The sequence below is a fragment of the Panulirus ornatus genome, chromosome 19 (assembly GCF_036320965.1).
Source record: "Panulirus ornatus isolate Po-2019 chromosome 19, ASM3632096v1, whole genome shotgun sequence".
Taxonomy (NCBI): Eukaryota; Metazoa; Arthropoda; class Malacostraca; order Decapoda; family Palinuridae; genus Panulirus; species Panulirus ornatus.
In genome coordinates, this window is record NC_092242.1 from 1,923,290 (window position 1) to 1,951,058 (window position 27,769).

Below are 27,769 nucleotides of genomic sequence, written 5' to 3' on the forward strand. Positions count from 1 at the left end.
CGTCACGCTGAAATACCTCACGTCTCGACGGTACGGAATATTAACTTCAGCTCGACTGTGTGACTCTTCAACACGACGGTACGGCGCTTCAGGAGGACGGTACGGCGCCTCAACACGACGGTACGGCGCTTCAGCACGATGATACGGCGCTTCAGCATGACGGTACGGCGCTTCAGCACGACGGTCCGGCGCTTCAGCAGGACGGTATGGCCTGGCCTTCTCGCTATAACCAGGGGTCGCACCGCTGTGCTGAAGGGTGGCTCTGCAGTACTCAAGAGTTTTACCTTCGTGTTAGGGGCCGTACCCTCGTGCTCAGAGGGATACACAGAAGGTGTAATGCCTCTCCACTAAACCCAATGATCAAATTCATTTCAGAGATGCGTGATTAAACACTGTATGTTTATAATGATAATGGCAAAAAGGAGAGACAAGATAAGGTAAGATGTACAAACATATCTGAGATTTGTTGGGACTATATAGGTAGGTGTTGGGACTATATAGGTAGGTGCTGGGACTATATAGGTAGGTGCTGGACGTGTTGGTTAATGTTTCCTCTAACCTTCTTCTTGGAAGGTTTATCATTTCTCCTTATTGTTGCTGCTCTCTTTCTCTTCTGGTTCTTGGACTTCATCATTTCTTTCTCTTACTTTCTTCTGTTTATCCTTTTCTTCACCCCGCTTCTCTTACCCTTCTCCATCTTCTGAAACTCGTTTGACTTCCCCACGTATCCTTCTTTTAATTTCTTCTTCTTCTTCTTCTCATTCAACGATAACCTACGTTTTTACCTTTGATGAATCTACTTGTGAATGATTTTAGTACATTATGTATAGCCAATCTGTCATGATATGTGGGTTTCATTTAGCGTGATAACTCTATCCTTCACTAACGCAATTCAATATATTCAATTTCTGTCTACGCTGACACCTGATGGCTAACTTCCTACAGTAATATGCTGACACCTGATGGTTAACTTCCTACAGTAATATGCATTTTCCGTTCGCTTTTAAAACACAAAACGAAAAAGAGAAGTAAAAGCGTAGCAGAATATCTAAAGAGAAGAGAGCAATTTGCATATTCATCAATAATTTTTGGCCACATTAGAATTTTTACCCCAAATAAAAAGATGAACAAAGACCCATATTGTCCAGGCTATTTCTGCTCTATTTGAGAACGATACGCCGCCCAACGGCCGTGGGTAATTCACCATTTTAGCAGAATTTGCAACTCAGTTTAGGCTTTACGTTCGTGAGGACGCTGAGTTTCATGTTGGCCTGAGTTAAAGAGAAACTAGTGAAAGTAATGACCTTTGGACAAAACGTTTATGTTACGCAGTAACATTTTTGATACACATATAATGGGAGATTTCATCATTTCAGGACACTCACTGCTCAGTTCCCTCTATCATACTCAGCTTATTACCTTACCTCTCTCTTACATAATCTCTCTCTATGTTATATATATATGCAGAGAGAGAGAGAGAGAGAGAGAGAGAGAGAGAGAGAGAGAGAGAGAGAGAGAGAGAGCAGGCTAAGATTCAGGGTAGTAAATTACATTTCAGACAGTATTATTTGTTCACAGACTCACATAGTGGTAAGACCTGCAACAATACAACAGAAAATCGCCCAAGGAGGAGGAGAGGGGGAGTGGGGGGAGGGGGGAGGGGGGGGGGGTTGAACAGCTTGTCGTTCGTTTAATCGGATTTTTAGAAATGACTTCGGGGATTTGTCGGGGCCGTAACCACTACCCAACCCGGATTATCTCACAACTATTCCAGCCTGAGGTAGGATCAGCCATCATTTTCCTCTCACAATGGAGTTAAACAGAACCGCAGACTACCTCATTTTCGAGGTAGGATTTCTCTAAGGCAGTGGCGTGATGTACTATGTGTTTCATTTCTTTGGGCCAAAGGAACTGTCCAAGCAATATGCGGATCTCCTGTAAAAATAATGGTGAGTTATGGCGCTCTGGGGATATAAGTCGGTGGATAACGAATGTTGTATTGTGCCAGGTAAGTTGCTGTTGCTGCTCTGGACGGGAATTTCGCTCCTGATGTAAGATAATTACTTCCATGTGTTTACCCTACATTGTGGATCTGAAAATATCAACTCTTCGATTTTTAAGGAAATGAACGAAACCATCACCACATTGTCTCCTTAAACATACGACAACCTCCAGATCTTCATATATATATATATATATATATATATATATATATATATATATATATATATATATATATATATATATATATATATATATATATATATATATGTACATATATATATATATTGTTGATGAGATAAACTAGATTACGGCATTCAGTTGCCTGTGTCGTGTCAGTTAACCTAATACGAAAGTAAAAGAAAAATATAGACGGAAGCGGGATCAGAATGGCTTCCCGTTATGTAAGAGACGAACGTGTTTCTACAAGGCCACACAGTGCTTAAATCAGCTGACTGTGAGACAATGTCAGTATACAACGTTCACTTCATGAGAAAGCGACAGACACACAGACACACAGACAGACACACAGACAGAAGCTGAACTCTTATTTTCTCTATGATTTTATAACAAACTGCCCTGAGTCAACTTGAGAGTAAATACCTGTAATATATGCTTTGACATTTTTGGTTATGCTGAGATGATTCAAGTAACGAAGAGTTACTGGAACTTCACCTGGAGAGAGACATTGTTGGAAAATTTATTTGTGAAGTTGCTTACAAGAAAATGTAAATTTTTGAATGTTTTTACATAGTCGTGAAAAAAATTAAGGTAGTAAATGATATTGTTAGCTTACAGAGGAAAACAAATGAAGTCAGAAAAACATATGATAGCGACTTTCCTCTAATAACGTACATAAATTGGTAAGGTTTTCCTATAAACAAGAAAAATATAGAGCTAAAGTTCCTTTTATCGTGGGAAAGTTATGGATATTACTGGGATGGCTGGAGAAGAGAACTAATGATGTTTAGAGACACGTTGGCGAGGCGGGTGATGGAGAGGGGGCGGGAGAGGGAGAAGAAGAGGGAGAGGAAGTGAGAGAGGAAGTGTGAGAGAGAGAGAGAGAGAGAGAGAGAGAGAGAGAGAGAGAGAGAGAGAGAGAGAGAGAGAGAGAGAGAGAGAGAGAGGGAGAGAGAGAGAGAAATAGGTAGAAGATGTTGGGAAAGATAAGCAACGGATGAAGAATATATATATATATATATATATATATATATATATATATATATATATATATATATATATATATATATATATATATATTATTTTATTATTATTATACTTTGTCGCTGTCTCCCGCGTTTGCGAGGTAGCTCAAGGAAACAGACGAAAGAAATGCCCCCCCCCCCCACCACACACACACACACACACACACACACACACATGTATATACATACGTCCACACACGCAAATATACACACCTACACAGCTTTCCATGGTTTACCCCAGACGCTTCACATGCCTTGATTCAATCCACTGACAGCACGTCAACCCCGGTATACCACATCGCTCCAATTCACTCTATTCCTTGCCCTCCTTTCACCCTCCTGCATGTTCAGGCCCCGATCACACAAAATCTTTTTCACTCCATCTTTCCACCTCCAATTTGGTCTCCCTCTTCTCCTCGTTCCCTCCACCTCCGACACATATATCCTCTTGGTCAATCTTTCCTCACTCATTCTCTCCATGTGCCCAAACCATTTCAAAACACCCTCTTCTGCTCTCTCAACCACGCTCTTTTTATTTCCACACATCTCTCTTACCCTTACGTTACTCACTCGATCAAACCACCTCACACCACACATTGTCCTCAAACATCTCATTTCCAGCACATCCATCCTCCTGCGCACTACTCTATCCATAGCCCATGCCTCGCAACCATACAACATTGTTGGAACCACTATTCCTTCAAACATACCCATTTTTGCTTTCCGAGATAATGTTCTCGACTTCCACACATTCTTCAAGGCCCCCAGAATTTTCGCCCCCTCCCCCACCCTATGATCCACTTCCGCTTCCATGGTTCCATCCGCTGCCAGATCCACTCCCAGATATCTAAAACACTCCACTTCCTCCAGTTTTTCTCCATTCAAACTCACCTCCCAATTGACTTGACCCTCAACCCTACTGTACCTAATAACCTTGCTCTTATTCACATATACTCTTAACTTTCTTCTTCCACACACTTTACCAAACTCAGTCACCAGCTTCTGCAGTTTCTCACATGAATCAGCCACCAGCGCTGTATCATCAGCGAACAACAACTGACTCACTTCCCAAGCTCTCTCATCCCCAACAGACTTCATACTTGCCCCTCTTTCCAAAACTCTTGCATTTACCTCCCTAACAACCCCATCCATAAACAAATTAAACAACCATGGAGACATCACACACCCCTGCCGCAAACCTACATTCACTGAGAACCAATCACTTTCCTCTCTTCCTACACGTACACATGCCTTACATCCTCGATAAAAACTTTCACTGCTTCTAACAACTTTCCTCCCACACCATATATTCTTAATACCTTCCACAGAGCATCTCTATCAACTCTATCATATGCCTTCTCCAGATCCATAAATGCTACATACAAATCCATTTGCTTTTCTAAGTATTTCTCACATACATTCTTCAAAGCAATATATATATATATATATATATATATATATATATATATATATATATATATATATATATATATATATATATATATATATATATATATATATATATATATATATATATATATATGTGTATATATATATATATATATATATATATATATATATATATATATATATATATATATATATATATATATATATATATATATATATATATATATATTTATATATATATATATATATATATATATATATATATATATATATATATATATATATATATATATATATATATATATATATATATATATATATATATATATATATATATATATATATATATATATATATATATATATATATATATATATATATATATATATATATATATATATATATATATATAAGGAGGGACATAATATGAAAATTACAGTGGTGATGACAGTGGTGTTGAAATATGAATGTCATGATCATGGTGATGATGATGACCTAGCCTTGATAGGGTGGCAGTGAGAATGAAAGCTATGCTCAACTGAATGATAGTGACTAACAAATTGACAGTGAAACTGACAGAGAGAAGCTGACGTAAACGATGATGATCGTAGTGATGATAATGATGATCATAGTGATGGTAATGATGATCATAGTGATGATAATGATGATCATAGTGATGGTAATGATGATCATAGTGATGATAATGATGATCATCATATTGATGAAGATGATCATAGTGATGATAATGATGATTATGATAGTGATGAAACTGAATCTAACGATCAATGAAGAAGGTTGCTGTAAAAGATGCCAACCTTCTCATCTCAGCATATTCTTTAACGTTCCTGAGTCTCGCTTGCTTACTCCAGATCTACTCGTCTTGCCCACTGGTGCCAGACCTCATATTTTACCTTACTAGATCGAGCTCGCTCGTTTCACTTAGCTGTATGCGCTCCAGTGATTCTGTATTTCTAACAGCATTATATTGATCCCAGCTATCTGGTGGCACTCCATTGATTCCAGCTATCAGGTGACACTCCACTGAATCCAGGTATCTGATGGATTTCCAATGAATCCAGCTTCTTGGTGGCACTCCATTGATTCCAGCTATCTAGTGGCACTCCATTAATTCCAGCTGTCAGATGGCATTCAGTGCATTGATTCTAGGTATCTGGTGGCATTTCACTGACTCCAATTTCCTGAATTTCGTCTATTGATTTCAGTTTCCTGATTCTCATCTGATCTTGTATCCTGAGCCATCGACCTAGACAGACGACAAATATCTATGTTATGAAAAAAGATGAAATGAGAGGTAGAGATTGAAACAAGTCTAGATTACATGTAAAATCTAAATATGAAGTGAAAAATAAGATTTACATAGGCAGAGAGGACAAATGCAGAATGGATTGAAGGATTAACTAAAGAATAAAACTTCACTGATGTGGAGTGAAAGAACAACGCAGATAAAATGACTTCGTAGAATGGAGAGAATAAAGATAGAAAAGATTGTACACAGAAAAGCTGAAAAACAACTGAAAATCTTTATAACCAAGTTAAGATATATACGGCGGACGATAGAGGAAGAATACAAGGAAGATATACAAGGCAGCAGGAAGGAAAAACATAAATAAAAGATAAAACACTCTAAAAATAAATAGACCGGCAACTGGCTTCCCTCTGCAAGGCACTTAATATATGTGACTTTTATTGAGACACTTTTCATGCTCTGTGTTGAACGAAGCCGTGCTTGGAGGGAAGGTTAGCGCAGGTGCTTGGAGGGACAGTGAGTGCACATTCTCAAAGGTAAACTACGCCTTATAGGTACATTAAGTGTACAGGTTTAGGAGTACAAAGTGTTTGTAGTTAGAGGTGTAGCAGCTATACGTGTGTGTAGGTCTGATAATTTTATGAGTTAGTTGCGCAGATACACCTGCATACAGGCAAGGCAGCTAATCGTACATGAATATGTGTCACCTGCTTCTTTGTCCCGAAGGATGGTATACCAGGGGCTCCCTCTTACGAAGGATGCCATCCTGCCTCATAAGATATACCTGGGGTTCACTGTTCCGTCGGATGGGGCTTCCTACGTGACAGTAAGTCCTGCTAGCTCTCAGACATTTCTTAAGTTATGATGATAATCCCTGTGCATACCGGGCTTCCACAGAGCTCTACTGGCCCTGGATGATACCACCTGCGTCCTGATGGTCTCATATGGTAACACCTACGTCGTACCACCTTCTTGCGTCGAGTTGTTACGGTAGAACCACACCACAATGCCCAGGAGCAACCTGCTGTAGTCTTCTCCTCCCTCACACTGACCGACACTCCACCTCTCCCACTTCAATAACTCCACTCGCACTCCACTAAATCTTTCCCCACCCAGTTAGTCCCAGTCTCATTAATCCTACACCACTAACCCCATTTCCATGCCACTAACCCCATCCAACCCCATTAACCCCGTCCAAACCCAGTAACCCCATTCCATCCCACTAACCCTACTACCTCGCTATCCCGACCCGTACATGCCATCATCATGACAGGTCCGACACGCTCGTACTTAGCAATTAACACTCCTTCCATAAAAGTGTTAATGGCTACAGACAAATTAATCTGCTCCGGAGTTGTTTGTGAACCAACTCAGAAATAGATTTGATGTTCCATGGGTCGGGTACCGGAACTAATGTAGTCTAGAGCTTACCCAAACCAGAGGGTAACGCTTTAAGTTTCCATAATGTTAAAGAAGAAAAATATATACCTTGGGCACAGATGGATCATTACAAAACTGCAACAGTTAATTCTTTATACACTGAAATCTGTGGAAAATCTCGACTTAAAGTACACTTGTCCGTCCTGCAGTCAACATTACGGCAGTTGCTGTGTGTAGGGTGAGTGAAGACCTTGATCAGGAGGAGTACAAGCTGGGTATATCCTTCCTTAGGGGAAGGCTGCACATAGCTTCCTCCCTAAGGAGGTTCCAGATTTCTCCTTAGATAGGCCCTAGTTCCATCTCTGGGGAGGCCATAGATTCGTCCTTTAGAGAAACTGTACGGTCGTCCTTAGTGAAACTCCAAATTCGTCCCAGAAGAAACCCCAGATTCGTCCCAAGAGGAACACAAGATTCGTCTTTCAAGAGGTTCCATTTTCGTCCCTAAAGAGGTACAACTGTGTAGATCGATGATGTATCCACCAGAAACATCCTATTCTTGTTTCATATCGTCCGATAAGGAACTCTAGAATGCTACATGGATCAATGAATGAGAAAGATCTCTGCCATGCACCGTAAGTCATCAAAACACTGCATCTGCCATTGTTGAAAAACACTACAATTGGAGACAGTTGGCCTGACGGAACCATATCAAACCATTCTGTCATTCCTTTCGAATTAGCAGGGCTGTTCAGGTCTTCGACATCCAAACTCAACACCACTACAAAATAATGACTTCTACCCACCCAGTCTGCAGTTCCCTTCCTCCCACATTCCACAATTGCAACTCCTTATCCCTTGTAAACGTAACAAGGCTGCCGACCTCAGACAGTGGCCTTTTTCTCGCAAATGGAAGTTAGAATCCAGGTACTGAAGAAGTTAAACCCTTTACCGTGCAGTTTGAAACAGGAAGATCTGTGGATCGGAATAGTTAAATCTGTTTTCCAAGATCGATCAAGAACCTTTTCAGACAGTTCCTTTAGGATCTTGTCTTGAAATTTCAAACAACAGGATGTCAATACCCAGTGAAATTTCCTGAACAGGATCTTATTTCTTCTGATTTCTCTTTAATTCAAAATTGCTTTAAAGTTGCTTATGAAGGGACTGATTACCATTTATAGGATAGAAAAAATGCTTCATGTACTCGCCCATGATAACGACCTCAAGTACCTCATAACACACTGAATCACTTGATGTATTAAGTCGTGGTCTCCTATTTCCCTTTCTATTACCAGGTAGAGTTTAAGATAAAGTTGATAAATATGTGACAAATCTATTTGTCAGCATCAGTCAAAACTAATTTTTGTCGACTGAAAACAAAAAGAATAATCAATTTTCTGTGTTCTGTGTTTCTCTAATGTTTTAATCTCATTCTATATGTGTTTAAGACAATAGTTAACTAAACTGACCTTGCAGCATACTGATTAACTTTATTCATTCAAAATTTGTAACTTATCTTAATTATTCCGTATAATGATCTTAATCGGCTCAGACCACAACTGTAAGTGCTGGATGCTTTCTCTTCCTTCCGTAACTTGAGGTGAGAATAAAGGCTGGATATTTCGACACTAAAAAATCCTCAAAGTAGTACCTTGTTTTTCTTTGGTCATTTATGTGTCTAATTCGATCAAAGACACATCAGCACTACATTATACTGAAACTTGTTACTTCCTTTCAACTTGAACTCTACAGTCAGATGAGAAATCTTACTTTCATTTCAGCCGAATCTTCCGAGATTCGTTTTCGCCTTTATAGAAATCTTTTGATGTTTTTCCCCTCCGCTGTGCTCTCCTTCCCCACAGCAGCGGAGCTTGGCACACCAGGAACTGATCTCAGGGTCTGAGCTAGAGACAAAATCAGGAGTCGACTGGCTATGCCATACCATACCAGAACCACCAAGGACGGTAGCTCAAGGATGATACCAGGAAATGATGAGCAGTATGATGCCTGCACTAGTCGAAAGCCAGTGTATGAATAAGATTAAGATATAGTAATCTGTTGCACAAAAATACTAATATCGAGTATTTTGGGCAAAAGTATATCAAAAGTTGTTTGGTTGGCAGCACCAAGGTTACTAAAAAGAAAAACTCAACATTTCAGGCAATAAATGGCGTACCAGGAATACCAAGAATGGCAACTCAGGAACAAAATCAAGGGAAGAAGAGACATTTCGTCAGAGGCATCGTCTCAAAAGAGCGCCTCACCAGTTACAGATTTCCGATACAGAAAGGAATCCTCGCCTGGTGTATACGACTGGGGATGACGACGCTTATCGACCGACGGGTTCCGAACCCTTGCACTACTCGCCTGAATATGAAGCAGCGAATGGAAAATATTTGATAATCTTTCTTTGATTTTTGGTTTGCGTTTGACGTGTCTATATAAGTTGTGATGAATTATCTCATATGTTTTTCCCTCTATTCATCTCCTTTCTCCATCATATCCGCTCCAGCTTCACCTTTTCTTTTACCTGCAACTAACCTCTTTATTCTACTTCACCTTCTCCCTCCCTTTCCCGTTTTCTTCACCCCATTCCCGACCGTGTTGGTGCACTTCACCTGTGTCACTTCTCTTCAAACCTTCCTCTACCTCTTGCCCTGTTCCCTCCACGTTACTTGATAACATTTTATCCTTCGCTTTACTCAATCGCTCCCTTTACCCTTTTGTTGCCTACTTCATCCTACTTCACGCGTCCTTTCTTCTTCAGATCAGTTCTCTCCTTCCATCTTTTTATTTCATCAGCGTCACTCGTCTCTCCTGTCCTGAACCTCCGTCCATCCGTGTGATGCCGTTCCCTCCGTCCCGCCCCCGTCACATACTCCGACCCACAACGTAGAAGGAAACAAACAAGAATAGCCGACAAGACCCACCTCCTCGGCCGCCTTCAACAGCAAAAGCCCCCCGGGCAACCCCCTTCCCCGGGGCCACTCCACGCCCCCCGCTCTCCAGTGTATCAACTAACGTTCCACGGGGCACTCCTTAACCTTTTTTCCCCGAGGTAAGAGGTCCTAGAAAACTTCCAGTTCGGCCTATAAGCGGCCTTCTAACCGCCTGCAGCAGTCAAAACTTCGAAGACTCCTGCCAACCGTCATCTCCCTCCATTTTCTCTCTCCTCAACATCAAGACGTCCTAAGTGAACTTCCTGTCACTTCTCCTCGTCCGCTGGCCGTCGGCGACTCGTCAAGCAGCATCAACAGCACGCCCTCGTTGCTACCTCTCCCTCAGGCTGGTTGTGAACGTGTTCTGGACTTACCATCTTGACACGTCCCTAAACATGGACCACTGCAGCCCCAGCTCCCCCTCTCCTCGCCTGAGTACGACCTCTCCTCCTCTACGAGGATTCGCCTCCTCCAGATAAACAGAGGAGACACTCCAGCGAAGTGAGCACACTTAGCGCTAAGATTTTGAATCTCCTGGTGTAATTAGTTTTTTTTTCACCTCTGCTGTGGAAACATTTCGTAGAGCGTCAGAGTTTAACTGCGTGTTTCATTACCACTCTATAAGTCTTTCTCTGTAGATCTTTTTATCTTTAAATCAAAATGCTAGTTCGTCGAGAGACCAATCGATTAACCGGTTTCTTTACATTCACCCATCAAACTGTTGCCGTCCAGCCATATCAGTCTTTACTTAAATACCTATTTCTCTATTTACCAAGAAATGCACACACTTGTCCACCTCATCCATCTCTCAATCAGTCTAGAACTACCTCTCAATCCATATGTCAATCTCTCTGCTTATCTACTTAGCTATTCCTCTATCTCTTCATGAATCACCATACGCAGTTACCAGCCAAGAAAGGACAAGTACTGCCCCTTCTCATTTCGCTTCCCCTCCCTGACTCAGGTTTGTCTTTCCTTTCCGACTCACATAAACCTGGGTTGCTGACAGTCAGTCCACATGGGCGCACTCTGCCCGTCTTACACATAACACTTTACAACGGCTAACTGTAAACTTTCCTGCCGCGAGCCCTGCGCAGTAGCCATGCCTAACGGAAAAATCTATGAAGAGGTACTCATATATAGGAAGTCCCCCCCCCCTCTCTCTCTTTCCTCCTCCTCTTACCCCTCTCTTATCGCTACTCTTTATTTCTCTTTACCATTCTTCTGTATCTCCTCCTCTCAGTACTCTGTCGATTCTTCCTATGTGTCTTTTTCTCTCCAGGTTCTACTCCCCTTCCTCGATCCCTTTCCCATTTCCTTATATACCCTTTCTTCCCTATGCTCCCTCTACCCATCTCTCTTCCTTCCCTTATGTAGCCCCCTCCTTACCATGGCTCTACGTCCTGACCGGAAAATTAGAAAGGCAGAGAGAGAGAGAGAGAGAGAGAGAGAGAGAGAGAGAGAGAGAGAGAGAGAGAGAGAGAGCCCAGCAACCGCCAGGAGGGAAGGAAGGAAGTCGGTAATGACTATTGCTCCTCCTGTGGCTACATGTATCAGAGGAGCTGTAGATGTAGGACCCAGGGGAGGAGAAGCCTCACCAGAACGTCCACAACACCACACTCAGGCACCTGTTAGTATGATGGTCTTAATACACACATGTGTTTTACTACATAAATCTGTATCCTCACACAACTATATGTATACTTATACATCACAGATTGTACGAAACAAATGGGCACGTTTGATTGTACACATGTGTGTAGCAAACAGTATGATGGTTATACGCGTACATGTTAACAGACGCGGAATTTTGATATTGCAAAGTGGGAAAGTAGTTTACACGAGCGTTTTCTGTAGTTCCTTCGCATAATTGGAGGTGAGGTAAACTAGCGCTAATGATCGATAAGCAATTGCCGGGTAAACTTGTTTTCCATGACAGCACGAATTAACGGTCACTTCACATTGCTGTATTTGTTCAGTCCTCACATGAAACCTTGAAAAAAGCTGGGAAATAGGTCGCAGCTGATTGGTTAAAACCATCCAATATACAATTGTGTTGGAAGATGTACTCATCACCAGATACCATTCTAGTGGAAACAGAATAACATCATCAGATTAGAGTAAATTGTTGTAATAGTAGTAGTAGTAGTAGTAGTAGTAGTAGTAGTAGTAGTAGTAGTAGTAATAGTAATAGTAGTAGTAGTAGTAGTAGTAGTAGTAGTAGTAGTAGTAGTAGTAGTAGTAATAGTAATAGTAGTAGTAGTAGTAGTAGTAGTAGTAGTAGTAGTAGTAGTAGTAGTAGTAGTAGTAGTAGTAGTAGTAGTAGTAGTAGTAGTAGTAGTAGTAATAGTAATAGTAGTAGTAGTAGTAGTAGTAGTAGTAGTAGTAGTAGTAGTAGTAGTAGTAGTAGTAGTAGTAGTAGTAGTAGTAGTAGTAGTAGTAGTAGTAGTAGTAGTAGTAGTAGTAGTAGTAGTAGTAGTAGTAGTAATAGTAATAGTAGTAGTAGTAGTAGTAGTAGTAGTAGTAGTAGTAGTAGTAGTAGTAGTAGTAGTAATAGTAATAGTAGTAGTAGTAGTAGTAGTAGTAGTAGTAGTAGTAGTAGTAGTAGTAGTAGTAGTAGTAGTAATAGTAATAGTAGTAGTAGTAGTAGTAGTAGTAGTAGTAGTAGTAGTAGTAGTAATAGTAATAGTAGTAGTAGTAGTAGTAGTAGTAGTAGTAGTAGTAGTAGTAGTAGTAATAGTAATAGTAGTAGTAGTAGTAGTAGTAGTAGTAGTAGTAGTAGTAGTAGTAGTAGTAGTAATAGTAATAGTAGTAGTAGTAGTAGTAGTAGTAGTAGTAGTAGTAGTAGTAGTAGTAGTAGTAGTAATAGTAATAGTAGTAGTAGTAGTAGTAGTAGTAGTAGTAGTAGTAGTAGTAGTAGTAATAGTAATAGTAGTAGTAGTAGTAGTAGTAGTAGTAGTAGTAGTAGTAGTAGTAGTAGTAGTAATAGTAGTAGTAGTAGTAGTAGTAGTAGTAGTAGTAGTAGTAGTAGTAGTAGTAGTAGTAGTAATAGTAATAGTAGTAGTAGTAGTAGTAGTAGTAGTAGTAGTAGTAGTAGTAGTAGTAGTAGTAGTAGTAGTAGTAATAGTAATAGTAGTAGTAGTAGTAGTAGTAGTAGTAGTAGTAGTAGTAGTAGTAGTAGTAGTAGCAGTAATAGTAATAGTAGTAGTAGTAGTAGTAGTAGTAGTAGTAGTAGTAGTAGTAGTAGTAGCATTGTTGTTGTTGTGTCAAAACGGCACTGTATCTTGCAGATGTCCTGTCGTTACTTAATGCGTAGATACTTAAGACTGTTTATTTCTGCTTCTATTGTGTTGTTTGCTCTGGTTCGCACGCTACATTGATTTACAAAATCGTAGATCTAAGGATATGATATTTAGTTACAGGAATAAGAATTACACTACATTATGTTATATGAGCATTAGTAGGATATACCAGATGGCCAAGCACTTTATTCTTCTATGTTTTCCAGGTAATCTGTGTATGTTGTCATCATATTCTCATTCTCTGTCATTAACTCGGCTGGACAGCGTCATCAATATGTCCTTTGATGTCCTCTTGTACTTCCTTCGAAAAAAAGGTTGAAGTAATCATTTTTGTAATGACAAGGTTATCCTTTCAAATATTCATTTTTCTTAGTTCGTCCAGAGAAAACAGTAAAGTATTTACTGTGGACTATGGTAGATGATAAAGCGCTACACGATTTACTTTTCAATACCAGTGAGGTATATAATGGGACCTATGATATCGATCATGCATCCAACAGCAAATACACTGATTTTCATCGCTCGTTTAACAACCATAAGATTCATTCTTACCATAAGCAATATATGATGAGACACAGGCAAATCAAATATCTAAAATATTCTTTTTTACTTATGACTGCAAGGCCACTACGTCACCTACAGTTTGACGCCAACACATTGCATATCTTCGACGTGAGTAATAATGATATAAGGTAACTTGTGTGTAGGGAATAGACCATCTGCAGTGAGACCTGCTGGTGCAGAGAACAGTCCCTCCTTCAGTGACTCGGGCTAGTGTAGGGAATCGAACCTCCTACAGTGACACTGGTAACCAGACAGAGAATCATTTATTTCCTGATACAAATAATGCAATATACTGGTAATGTGTTATCACAGAATATGACGTTCCATACATTCATAACAAATCAAGATGAGGATGATTACTGAGTGATCATCGGGCTCCTCAAGATGGTTCGAGCTTGGGATGTGATCGGGAACAGCAACATCCCTCCAACATGTCATGACGTCAGTAGGTCACCAGGAAGGAAACAAACATTACTTGTAATACATAATGATAATCATTACATTTGGGTACAATTAGCATTATGTAATTACTAATCGTTCTAACCCGTTTCTCCAGCATGGGGGGAGCGCTGGTCACTCGTGGGCCTACATTTGATTGTTTGATAGTAAAAGAAATAATAAAAACAAAACAAAAATGATATTTTCCCGACATTGGTGGGAGACATGAATGGTTGAGGTTCTGTGTGGAAGCTTCAAACATTACAGACATAAAGCTCCAAACATGATATCTAAGTTGTAATGATATACAGAGTTTAAGCTATATAAAGCTATATAAAGACTCCTAAAATGAAACTTAATGTGTCGCAGAACTGATTATACACAACCCGAAGATTAAACCTTAAAACCTTAACTGACGATACAGATATATTTGCTCCCAAAAGTTACGAGCAACTTTTGAGATCAGACGTAACAGTTTAAGGTAAACAGTTTCAAATATTACTTGTTCATTCTAGATTCAACAAGAACTAATACAAATACACGATCAACGAACACAAGGCCTCTGCATCAAGGTATTGGTCGATGAGAAATTCTTTCGACTCTCTCTTGATCTTGTTCCATCAAAAATGAAGACGTATCATTTGAAACATTACTATTGCTGTCAATTTGACAACAGAATATAAGCTAAATCGAATTTTCTTCTTTGTCATCCTCTTTCCTTGATCAACAATTTTCATTGTGTAAAACCCTGCTGATCCTTAAGTTGAATCACCCCTGGTGGACCGGCAGTTGGAAAGTCCGGCACTATAGTGCTAATCTTGGGAGGAATTTCTGTTTATGACTTGTTGACGTGACTCATTTACACGTGTTTTATACCATGATATCTCCAGCGGTGACGTGTCTCCCACGACAGTTGTGATATGGAGGGCACGTGTCTGGCGAGTGTCACCATCAAAAAAGGAAAAAAGAAATATTAGAAATGACACTGGGTACCTGTAATGTGTCTGTACTGAGGGAGGAACAGGTGCTATCAAACATACTGCAGACGTAACTGTGAGGCAAACACTGCACAGATTCATGTGAAGAGAATACAGAACTGTCGTTTTGCACATTCCCGGTCATAGGAGAAGACAAGTGATCTTGAACCTTAGTCAGCGGCGTAATGATTTAACTTCACAAGCTGAAACATTGGATCACACTCTGATAGAAAACTACGTGAGGGAACTCCACTGGCAGACCAGATTCGTGCTGTAATATCATTTCCTTGTGTGTTCTGCGTACATTTCCTCCTTGTATCAATGAACGAGCGATGATCAGGTTATGGTCCTTGTGTTCTGTAAGTGCACATGATGGAGCATCACTGCCAGGAGGGATGAGGATCTTGACACAAAGGTACTTGTAATAATAACTGGAGAACTCTGCTACGATGTTAGAACACGGGAGGCACAAAATAACGCACGAATGCATTTTTGTGTGATATTTTACAGTGAATCAAGTAGAATTTTATTATACAAATATAACATCTGTTCTGTAACACCATCAATGTCGTAAATATAAAAAAGATGACCAATATTGGTCAAAAGCCGAAAGAAACATTCTTCAACCATGAGGGGACTTCCCCCTACCACTCCATTGACAGTTACTTTGGAATTACTAACAGTGCTCAACCCCCCCCCCCCTTCCCCTCCTCCGCCATTGACCAGTGCTATGAAATGATTAAGGGGAGTTTCCCCTCCCCCCTTTCATTGACCAATGTTATGGAATGACTGGGGAACAGGAACAGGGGCTGCTGAAAATTTTTGATATGTGAACGCTCTTTGTCAACCTTTCCTCACGTATCTTCTCCATATGTCAAAACTATTTCATCACACCTTCTTCAACTATCTCATACATTCTTGTTTTTTTTCTACTACATCACATTTCTCTTACCCTTTGATTTCTTATTCAGCCAACCCCCTCCCCCCGCATCACATATTGTCTTCAAACATTTTATTTCCAACACATCCATCCCCTTGTAAGCATCTACACTGTGAACGATGTCACCTCGGACGATGGTGTATCATTATCATCACATGGGAAACAGTACAGCCTCGTCGTGGACCTTTCCTCCCCAGAGGAGCCCACCTTACTCTGCTCCTGCGTTGACTTACCTGGTCCAGTAACGATCGTACTTCTCGTAACTTATGAACTATGAAACAATTATTCAGCAAGACTCTAAGTAGCATAAATGACATCGCACTGAAATAATGTGTTCACCAAAAATGTTCTCTCATCTAATATACATACACAGTGACTACTCTCTCATCACACTGAACCATTTTTCCCTTTTTATCCTTTCTTTAACCCTTCCTCTCCCGTCTAGTTAAACATGAGTGATTCAAGCGCCGTTCCTTAATATGATTTTATGAGTGTAGTGACATAGCCCCCTTGTGAGAGCTGGTTATTACCGTGGATTATAGCAGTCAAGTTAAGCTGGTGTCGGCGTACAAAGCATCAGGTGTATTGCTGTTGTAAATTGTTTCATCACTTCTCCTGAATCATAGCAATGGGAAAACAGTTGTGCTTGATAGAAATAAAGATGATCCGATGAAAAATATAGATCACAATTAGCGTGCTGTAGTAACATTTGCCTGATGACAAATAGAATTGTGTAATGGTTGAAAGAAGACGAACATGTGTCTTTAACAACAGCACCCATTGCTGTCTGATGCCTCCTATGTTAGCCTTACTGGGTGAACTGTTGCTTAGGATGAAGATAGTGAAGTTCATGTTATTCACTTGAATTTATATAAGTTATTTGACCCCATGGTCGACTTCAGAAGGTTTTATTAATCGAGTCTTTATGGAATTACGTCACTATCCATGTTCATTACCCCATTCCAGTTTTCTCCGACGTCCTACCTACAGCCTTTCCTAAATTACCTCACAGCTTTCTTCATCATATAATGAAAACTTTCCTTCAACATCCATCTACAGCTTTTCCTAACCACCATCTATAGTCTACTTTCACCTCACGTACAACCTTATTTAGCACCAACTTACAACCCTCCCCATCACTCTAGGGTACAGCTCTCCTCAGCGTGAAACTACAACCTTACCATACAAGCCACCAACAACCTGCCACCGTCCCTTGCCTTTGCCCCCTTAGCTTCATCCTCTCCTCCACCCTCACTAATGCCAGGCACTGTTGCCACACACACCACCCCAGTACAGTAAGCCAGTGCCACGTCACATCATCCCATCACCAACCAAAACCATCATTACAATGGTGACAAAATCCTCACCCTAACACTACCTCATTATCTTAGAGGTGGTCTACCGGCGTGAGGTGGGCGGGGTATGAAGGTATGCCAGTAGAGGTAGGGGGCAGCACCCTGTATATATACAACGGTCTGTCCTCCTGATGTACACTCCGACTCCTCAACCATGTCTGGCAGCATCTTACTCTCTCTTGGCACTCTGCTGGTGAGTCTTACGTGACCCATGTAATTGCTTGAGAACATTGTTTCTGTGTTTAGTGACCTGAGTACTGAAGTTCGTGTAGATCTTAATGTATCATTAATACATTAGCTCCTACTGTAACTGTTAACCACTCATATGAATTCATTGTCTCACTAATTGCCACTTACTGTGTTCATTTCATGAAGCAGAACATTGTATTACAGGTTTCTCCATTTATCACATTCATCTCAAATGTTCTGTATGCCTGACTATTTCCTCATGTTACAATGATAGTCACTAATGCATTAAAACACATGAATGTGTACAAGTTTTTTCATTTAAGTATACATGAAGACAAACACTGTCTTCATCGAGCTGAGTAACACAGATGTATTAGATGATACATACAGATGATCATAGATTCTACTTGAATATAAAGATAAATTGATTATAATACAAAGTTTATTCTGCTGTTGAGGAAAATCATTATTGCATCGCTTTCCTCTCCCTTAGGTTGTGTGCCATGTGGTGACGGTTGCAGGAGGGTGAGTTGTGCCAGTCATGTGCTACTCTCGTGTCAAGATCGATGTCATGTGATGTTTTCATATTCCGTTCCGTTCCTTTGGCTAATTCTAGTCAGAATTCGAAGCAATTTTCTCCTTTTATTTTGTTACATATATTTCCTGATGCATGTGTGTGTGTGTGTGTGTGTGTGTGTGTGTGTGTGTGTGTGTGTGTTTGTGTGTGTGTCATAAATATATAACATATCATTATGCTATGGACACAAACTTTGTTGTTTATTCATGTTCTTACATCATGTATTATTCATGAGTAACAGTTTATGAAGTGCATCTCTGCGTCATGTTTGTGTGTCATATTTCGTTTTCACGCTCCTGTCCCACATCTTTGTATCACTTTACAAGACTATGTCTTCAGGTGAGTCCAGATACTTTCTCAATAAGTTTCCTGCTCTCGTACCCGCCACTAACCAAGAATGATCTTCATCATCTTCACTGAGGGACACGCAAGCTTCTCGTCGCTCTCAGCACACTTCATTATGTTGTTTTTACGTACTGAAGTAAACTATCTCCTTCCCTCCATCCACTTAGTTTCAAGTGTGTGTGTGTGGCTCTCCGTTCTTGAGTTTAACTGTTTCCCTGAACGTGATATGCAGGACAGGACGAATCTCGCAAGCATGATAGATTTCACGAAGACTATTCTCTTCAAATGTCTCACAAACAAAATGTGAAAGAAAGAACCTTAGAAATCTGTTTCTCATGTGTTAATGTTATTGTCTCCATGAACGGTACATAAGGTTCTTCTTCTGCAAGGTATGTACTTTTATGTTCATTTGTTTATGAAGTGATGATGGTCCTCAGGGGGCGGGATGAATGTACGGTGCTCACTGTCTGGCACAATACACAAAGTATTATTAAGTACATCACATCATCTGGATCGTACAAACCATTAATCATACAAGACCCATCACTCCGATAGGGACCAGGAAATCCTGGATGAAATAAAAAGAAACCTTCAGGAGCAATACTCTACAGACAACAGTTACGCCCTCTCTCAATTCTCCCAAAGGACAAGCCATACGTCCTATATGACACTTAACAATGCAATATTCCAGTATATGTTTAACAAGTTTCTGATCATTTTATATTTTGTTATACTGTACCAAATACTTTCCTAGATTCTTTTCAATAATTTGACACATGTATCTGTAGCCAAGTGATACTCTTGCTGTAACATATCGCAGCGAAGAATTCTGTTTCCCTTCTTGAATATAGATGTGTTGGGCATAAAGGTGAGTGTGTGTGGGGCTTTTCTTCTCAGGACGTTCAACGTCCTGAGCCATTAAACTATCGTTAAGTCTTTTGTAAGAGTATTTTTGATAGCATTACTTAAATTTATTTTCTTACTCCCTAAACTTTTTTCTCTTTATCACGTGATTTGCCGGAAGTTTTCATGATACTTCAACCATAAAAGAGTTGGTTTTTGTTGATCCTAACTTTCGCACATTCTTCATCCCTGCAGTACCTTGCAGTGCCAGACGGAGGGGAGGTTTCCACACCCCGACGACTGCGGCAGCTACGTGGATTGCCTCCCGACGGGCGCCGATGGTCGGCTGGAGGCCAGGGAAGGTTACTGCTTCGGCTTTCCATACTCTCCCTCCCAGCGTCGCTGTGTTTCCCATGACCAGATGCCTAATTGTGTCATCAAGGCCCCCAGGGGCAGCGTGCCGATCCCGTCTCTTCAGTTCCTCTGCGGTGAAAACAGTGGCTCCACGGGATGTCACCACTGTAAGATTGCCTACCAGTGTATCGACGGCAAGGCTTATGTTACCTTGTGTGGTGAATCGGACATCTGCTCGGATGACGAGAGATTTGGCGGAGGTGCTTGCTTGCCTTACAGTTTCGAAACTGACCCAATAAGATGTAGGTGTGATAAGCTAGGATTAGCTGCAGACAGCTACAACAACACGTATTTCATCTTCTGTGATACTTCTACCAGCCCACCAACACAAGATATGTACCAGTGTCCTGATGGCAAGACTTTCAACAGTGATTCAAAAACATGTGAAGAAAGCGGAGATTCCTTCAGCGAGGAGCCGGCTGAGACCCCGGCCTGTGATGGGTCAACGGACACCAAAGTCAACCCCAACGACTGTAGCTGGTCCTACACCTGCCTCCCAGATGGCACCGTCAAGTCAGTGCCCTGCAAAAGAAGCGAATACTTCGACGAGAGTACCGGCAGCTGCGCGGAAAAGTGTAGTGTCGTGGGCTCAGGGTCTACTTCACCAGGTGACTTATGTACAGGAGTGGGCATAGTCAAAGATCCGGCAGACTGCACCAAGTACCATCTGTGCACAGAGGTAGGTAAAGAGCCTGTCTCGACGAAGACTTGCCCAGAGGGGAATCGCTTCGACATCAACGAAAAGAAATGTGTCCCAGGACTTGACGGCTGTTCCTTCGACTACACTCAGTGTCCCGGGCACGCTGACCTCAACTGTTAATCACCAACGACCCTGACTTGACCCCTGTACTGGCTTGGTGTGTTGGTCTCGTTCATTACGATTATCGAGGAGTTCTTAATTTTGATCTTGCTCTTGAACTATGGTAAAGCACACACACACACACACACACACACACACTTATATATATATATATATATATATATATATGTGTGTGTGTGTGTGTGTGTGTGTGTGTGTGTGTGTAATGTAAAACTTCATAGATGAATTTTCCCCAGGAATGTGATTTGCTGCATAATAAACTTGTCTGATTTCTGAATCTTCACTATTTGTTTACCTTTCACTTGACAGCCTATTTGTTCCCGATGACTTTTCTTGTTGTGGACGGTGAGGGGACTGTTGTGGCTCTTGCACAGCTACCTACCTAACTCCGCTCCTTCTTCGACAGAGATCATCCGGGCACCCAAGCTATAACACTGACAGAAGGTTAGCGACTTGAAGAACCAGGCAATCATGCTACACAACTGTACCTACACTGTTCTGTGCATACCGTTTTGATGGCGAAGAAAAGCTTGCGTCCGGCCTTAGTCTAGCTTGGGTCATTTTGCACTCGCTTTACTCTTCTTCAGTACACCATTATCATCACTGCACCTGCGATAACAATGGCTCAACCCTCATGGGTTTACACAATTTCAGATTTCGTTGGAAGTAAGATCAATACATTCCTACATGCATTAATTCATTCATTGTAGATGGAATAGAAAAACATATTTGTTCTTAGTCGGAGACTGTTCTTGTAAGAGATATGAATTTAACTTTCTGGTGTCTGTACAAAGGACAAAGTTAAGTCAGTCCAGTTAGGTCAGGGCAGCTGTAGAGAAGCTAAGGGCCAACTTGAGGGAGTGGTGCAAGAGTATTGGCACTCCAAGTGAGTGTGATGCAAGCGTTTGGTAAGGACAGAGTGAACACGCGACACGTGTAGTCCATTAGAAATGAGCAGAGCGTAAAACCATTTTTGTGTTTGCTTGTAGTAGTGAGAGAGAGAGAGAGAGAGAGAGAGAGAGAGAGAGAGAGAGAGAGAGAGAGAGAGAGAGAGAGAGAGAGAGAGAGAGTGTGTGTTCAAGGTTGTCGAGCGAGTCTGCTGAAGGATGATAATCGTACCGGAGATTTTTCTGTTATGGGAGTGTGTTGAAGGATATGCATTATACCGGAATTCCTTCTGATATATAGTTTTGTGTCCTGAAAGTTGTACTGGATACAACTTTTCAGATTCAAGTGATTTTCATATCAATCAATGCATTGTGCAGTATCTATCTATTTCATCTGATGATTACATTTCATTTGACAATAAAAACATTTCATGCCCACACACAACTGCTCTTATTTCGAATATCTTGGTCATACTTTCAAAGTCTCACTGTTTTTCACATATCATCCACTGAACTAACAATCAACGCACTGGTGTATATTTTTTTAATTTAAACACTAGAATCAATCCAGTTATTTCGATATGTAATCAAAGGTGTTTTGAAACTTGGGGTAATCATTTAGTTAAACATGTTGAACAGATTTGAAAATCTCCATTTATTTGAGTATTCCTGATCTATAGCTAATACATCTCAAGCAGCGCTCCAGAATACTTGCTGTCTGTAGCAAACATCCAGGATTTCTTACTTTGTCTCTTGAATAAAAAGAAGTACATCCTATCCCTTAACCTTCTTCTTGTCTTGCCAGAACAAGACACGAGAAATGATTATGTAGAAATGGCATCAATATATATATCATGCAAGTCTTAACACTTCGTTGACGATCATTCGCTGATGGAGCTACGAATTACAAATTAGAATATTGTTTACAAATGACAGCTATATGATGCACAAAGCCATAATTGTAATTATTCATTTGCACGCTACGGGAAAGGAATTATAAATTCATGATGCATCGTCTCTTGAACATGTGCGTGTGTGTGTGTGTGTGTGTGTGTGTGTGTGTGTGTGTGTGTGTGTGTGTGTGTGTGCGTAAGTGCATGTGAGGACGAAGGATATTTGGTTTTCTACTTCGAGTAAACATGTGCATAAAATTTATAATAAATTAAATGTAACATCAAAATACTAATAATTCATTAATGGTAATGAATAAGGTCATTGCATTAGGACCAAAGTGGTAGTTCAGGATGTTTCTTACAATTATTCAGAACAGTTCAAGTCGTCATGACCGGGACACTGACTGTAGTCGAATCGCGAGCAGTCACCTTGCCCTGACACACAAGTGTTCTCACTCTCGTCGAAGTGCGACCCCTGCGGACATTCCTTCGTCTGGTAAGGCTTACCACCTATTTCAGTACATATGTGGTACTTGGTGCAGTCTATTGGATCTTTGTTGTTACCCACTGTAACACACAGCTCACCAGATGAATCTGGCAGAGAATCCAAGAGACGACACTTTTCAACGCAGCTGCCGGTGATCTCGTCGAAATATTCGCTCCTTTTGCAGGGCACTGACCTGACGGTGCCGTCTGGGAGGCAGGTGTACGACCAGCTACATTCATTAGGGTTGACTCTAGTGCCCGTCAAGCCATCACAGGCCGGGGTCTCTGGTGCATCACTACCAGCGCTGGAGTCGTACTCACAGGTTTTCGAATCAGAGGAAAAAATCATGTCCTGAGGGCACTGCAACATGTCCAGCTTTGGGGGAGTTCTTGAGGTATCACAAAAAATGTAATACGTATCGTTGTAGCTGTCTGAAACTAGTCCGATCTTCTCACATTTGCATTTTTGTTCTTGTGCCGTAAAGTCGTAAGGTAAGCAATCACCTCCACCAAATCTCTCATCCTCTAAACAAGTGTCCAAGTCGCTACATACAAATGCATGAACGTTGCCACCGATGCACTTGTAACTCATCTTGCAGTGGTGGCAACCCGCGCCTTGACTTTCATCATCCTCACAGAGGAACTGAAGAGAAGGGAGAGGAATGCTGCTCCTGGACACCTTAGTCACGCACCCAGGCATCAAGTGGTGGGAGACACAGCGACGGTGGGAGGGGGAGTATGGAAAGCCGAAGCAGCTGCCTTCTCTTGCTTCCAGCCGACCCCCGGAACCAGTCGGGAGGCAGTCAACATAGCTACCGCAGTCGTCGGGGTGTTGGAACCTCCCCTCCTTCCGGCACTTCAAGGCACTGCAGGGAAGAAGACAGTGTCAAAAAAAAAGTCCACTAATAAGCGTCATGTCAGGCACAGCATATATCTTATCTGCTTTAGGAGATCCTACAGGTATCAAAGAGGGGTGGAAGAAGAACCAACATGAACACGATAGTAGTGCTCCTTACAGGAGCCATAAAAACATGTGTAGGTATGGACTGTTCACGCAAGAGAGAGATATAAGTACAGAATCTGCACATCTCCCCAACTTCTGGAAAGCAGATGTTATAACCTTCTGTATGTGTAGTTATCAACGTAGAATGACCGATATGGTTGTACCGAGTATTCTTATATTACTATATGGATGCGCTGTGCTTTTGTGAAATCTGTCAGATTGAAAGGAATAAGATTTAGAAAGAAACAAGTAGATATTGTGTTTTTATAAAGTTTACGAACGGCACCATCTACCGGTTCGAAAACAAATCACAAGTCTGAATTACGAGATGAGAAACTGATTATCTAAACTTAACTGATATTTGACCTATGAACATGACTACTGTGTTATATGACAGAGACATAGGAACATGAATACCTGATACATATGGAAACACGACTACTCTGATACATGACACGAGAACATGACTATGCTGATTTATGGCACAGAAATATGACTTGAAACCTCCACCCACGAACATGACACTAGACCATCGCTGAAGAAAAGAAATATGGCGAGGATCATGACGAGAGAACATGACACGTGAATATGATCTCTGAATATTACACAGATCCATATCAGGGACACATGGAAACATTATGACAGTATCTAACACAGAAAGCCTACACAGAAAATGAAAAGAATATGATTTCCCAACATAAGATAACTTCATAAGAATACATAAATATGATGCAGGATATATTAACAACAATATGACAAGGTAATATTCGGCTACATGATTACAAGATCACTGTCACCTGTATGATTATAACGTGTGAAAACGACAGCATTATATTACATGACTCATGATCATATTTACCCAGAGGTAAATGACATAAACAAAACACGTGGACATTAGTATAATATAGGATACAAAGGTATAACATAAGATAAAGATATATGACATATGACACAGAAACGTACCATGTGGCACATGAAGGTGTCAAAGGCATGTCACTGACACATAACACATAAACATGGTACTGAGACATGCCATGTAACACAGGAATATGCCACATTAAACAGAAATATAAGAAATGATAGGAAAAATAATGACAAGCATAACAAATGACACAGAAACATGACATGTTAATGGAACATGGCTTACCTGCCTGTCACGCTTGACGTGTGCCATCCAACAACCTGGAAGAGCTAAATGGAAAAACATTAGGAACTAATCAGTTAAGTTTGTTATCACGCAACTTGTCTTCAGATTCAATACTGGCATTATGGCACCGGTAGCATCATACACATACATACATACATATGTACATACATATGTAATGTTACCGGTCACCCAAAGGTGTATGAAACATTCCCTCCACTCAACTTTACGTTTCAGACAACGCTTTGACCACCTTCAGGATTCTGTTGAAAAGATATCATTATATGAAGCAACTAAGATACGAGATTATTTGTAAAAGTATAACAGAAGTGTTCTTAGAATCATCAGAATGTCTTAAGATTATAAAATAAACAGATCATACACAGAAATTTCAAAAAACAGTTTCGTAACAAAATATAACAAGTTCTCCGGTTTAAAGGGTACCCGACCTCCATGTGAATATTAGATTATACTTCAAAGTTGATTAAAAGTTTTCTAAAACGTATCTGAATGAGCCAAGATTGTAACTTGATAAGTAAGATATACTTACACACTTTGCGCAACATCCAAATAACACCAAACAGCTACAAGTTTCTGTTTTTCGTCTTTTAACGGGTTTCAACTCCCCATGATGTCTGCTTCAGTACTGACTCATTTTCTTGGTCGTTAGTTTAAACTGTAGCTCGTTAACATTTCATCAAAATTTTTTACAGAACTGGTAAAAATGTCACAAATATACATCACATTCCGCACAAATAAATGAAAATGACAATTTATTGATAAATAGATTTAGTTGGAACAGCAATAGTCTGATAATATGTGAAGACTTCTATACCATAGTGAACCTGGTGTAAACCAGGATTATCTTATTGTGTTCAAAAGTACGGTAGTGTTATCGGAATTTAGCCCAGGTTTGAACTGCATGCTATTCAGTGATTCAAGTACTCTTATTTTGCATCAATTTCCACCATGATCTGTTATATGAAAGTTATTGGATAGAAATTTATCAATGCACTGGTGTGTGGCATTGTAACCCTGAGTTACATTAGTTTTCTGTAGTTATGACGTCGGACTGTTCTGGTTTCATGTTAATGTATTCTTTACAGACACCAGTTTGTTGTCTTTATCAATCATATGCGCGATATGGGAAGGATATTCATGACGTTGTACCAGTCTTGTACACCTTTGCTGAAGTATGTTAACGAGCCTCAGCTTGACTTAACGACCAGGAAAATGAGTCAGTACAGACACAGACGTCGTAGTGAGACCAGACACATCACTACCTGGAAAACCTGAGGCTGCTTTGCGGTATTTGAATATTCTATGAATTCTCTAAGTGTGTGCACTTCACTTAACTTATAATGATAGTTCATTCAAATAAGTTTCTAGAAGACTTTTAATCAACGTTTATATATAATTTCATACATCAGTTCTGTTGTATAAAGACGTGTTCAACAGACTTCTCATGGTGGGTATAGGGACGTCCGAAACGAGCACCTGAATAAAATGTATGATTTATATAACACCTAGCCTTGGTCATGCTATCTACATTTAAGATGCGCAGCTCGAATGGGATATCTATTGCCGTTATATATATAAATGTATATATATATATATATATATATATATATATATATATATATATATATATATATATATATATATATATATATATCCCTGGGGATAGGGGAGAAAGAATACTTCCCACGTATTCCCTGCGTGTCGTAGAAGGCGACTAAAAGGGAAGGGAGCGGGGGGCTGGAAATCCTCCCCTCTCGTTTTTTTTTTTTTTTTTTTTTTCCAAAAGAAGGAACAGAGAAGGGGGCCAGGTGAGGGTATTCCCTCAAAGGCCCAGTTCTCTGTTCTTAACGCTACCTCGCTATCGCGGGAAATGGCGAATAGTATGAAAAAAAAAAAAAAAAATATATATATATATATATATATATATATATATATATATATATATATATATATATATATATATATATATATATGTGTGTGCGTGTGTGTGTGTGTGTGTACACAAGCGTGAAGGCATTCGGGTCTTACCACCATGATGTGGACGGCGATGTATTTGTGACTAGCCATCACTGAGGCTGCGTGTGTCATCCCAACTGGTCATTGCCGGTATATATATATGTATATACACCCACGACCGCCCACAGCCCACGCTTCCTCCTCCCATACCCCACTCACTTGGTCAGTAGGGCGAGAAATTTCACACAGACGTCCAGCGGTGTTTTATATTTACTGGGGGTCAGCAGGAAGACTGGGATTGCCTGCATGTTGTTGTCACAGTAACTTGGCAGGAATGTGGTAACTGTTGGTTCTGGGTCGCTGTGGCCAGCCCTGCTCTTGTCTTGATTTATATAATGACATGCAAGGCTGGCAAG

At 40.4% G+C, this 27,769-nt stretch overlaps 2 protein-coding genes across 2 annotated transcripts; one reads left to right on the forward strand and one right to left on the reverse strand.

Annotated features, from left to right (window-relative positions):
* Positions 1-17,847: 17,847 nt before the first annotated feature.
* On the forward strand, positions 17,848-21,240 carry LOC139755308 (uncharacterized). Its single transcript, XM_071673428.1, has 3 exons — positions 17,848-17,968; positions 18,458-18,489; positions 19,985-21,240. The coding sequence occupies exons 1-3, from the start codon at positions 17,930-17,932 to the stop codon at positions 20,961-20,963; spliced, it is 1,050 nt and encodes a 349-aa protein (XP_071529529.1). The 5' UTR covers positions 17,848-17,929; the 3' UTR covers positions 20,964-21,240.
* Positions 21,241-21,955: 715 nt separating this feature from the next.
* LOC139755307 (uncharacterized) lies at positions 21,956-27,501 on the reverse strand. The gene is made up of 3 exons (XM_071673427.1): positions 27,426-27,501; positions 25,380-25,423; positions 21,956-24,095 (listed from the first exon to the last, which is right to left on the reverse strand). Exons 1-3 carry the CDS (start codon positions 27,483-27,485, stop codon positions 23,108-23,110), a joined length of 1,092 nt encoding a protein of 363 aa, XP_071529528.1. The 5' UTR covers positions 27,486-27,501; the 3' UTR covers positions 21,956-23,107.
* Positions 27,502-27,769: the final 268 nt, after the last annotated feature.

What these genes read in the sequence shown, in the direction of transcription:
- LOC139755307 (XM_071673427.1), bottom strand. Translation starts at nt 27,485, where the DNA reads ATGACACACGCAGCCTCAGTGATGGCTAGTCACAAATACATCGCCGTC. An exon ending in TCGCCGTCCACATCATGGTG is followed by an intron (nt 25,424 to 27,425) that starts GTAAGACCCGAA and finishes TTTTCCATTTAG; the next exon opens with CTCTTCCAGGTTGTTGGATG. An exon ending in ACGTCAAGCGTGACAGGCAG is followed by an intron (nt 24,096 to 25,379) that starts GTAAGCCATGTT and finishes TCTTCCCTGCAG; the next exon opens with TGCCTTGAAGTGCCGGAAGG.
- LOC139755308 (XM_071673428.1), top strand. Translation starts at nt 17,930, where the DNA reads ATGTCTGGCAGCATCTTACTCTCTCTTGGCACTCTGCTG. An exon ending in TCTCTCTTGGCACTCTGCTG is followed by an intron (nt 17,969 to 18,457) that starts GTGAGTCTTACG and finishes CCTCTCCCTTAG; the next exon opens with GTTGTGTGCCATGTGGTGAC. An exon ending in GTGGTGACGGTTGCAGGAGG is followed by an intron (nt 18,490 to 19,984) that starts GTGAGTTGTGCC and finishes TCATCCCTGCAG; the next exon opens with TACCTTGCAGTGCCAGACGG.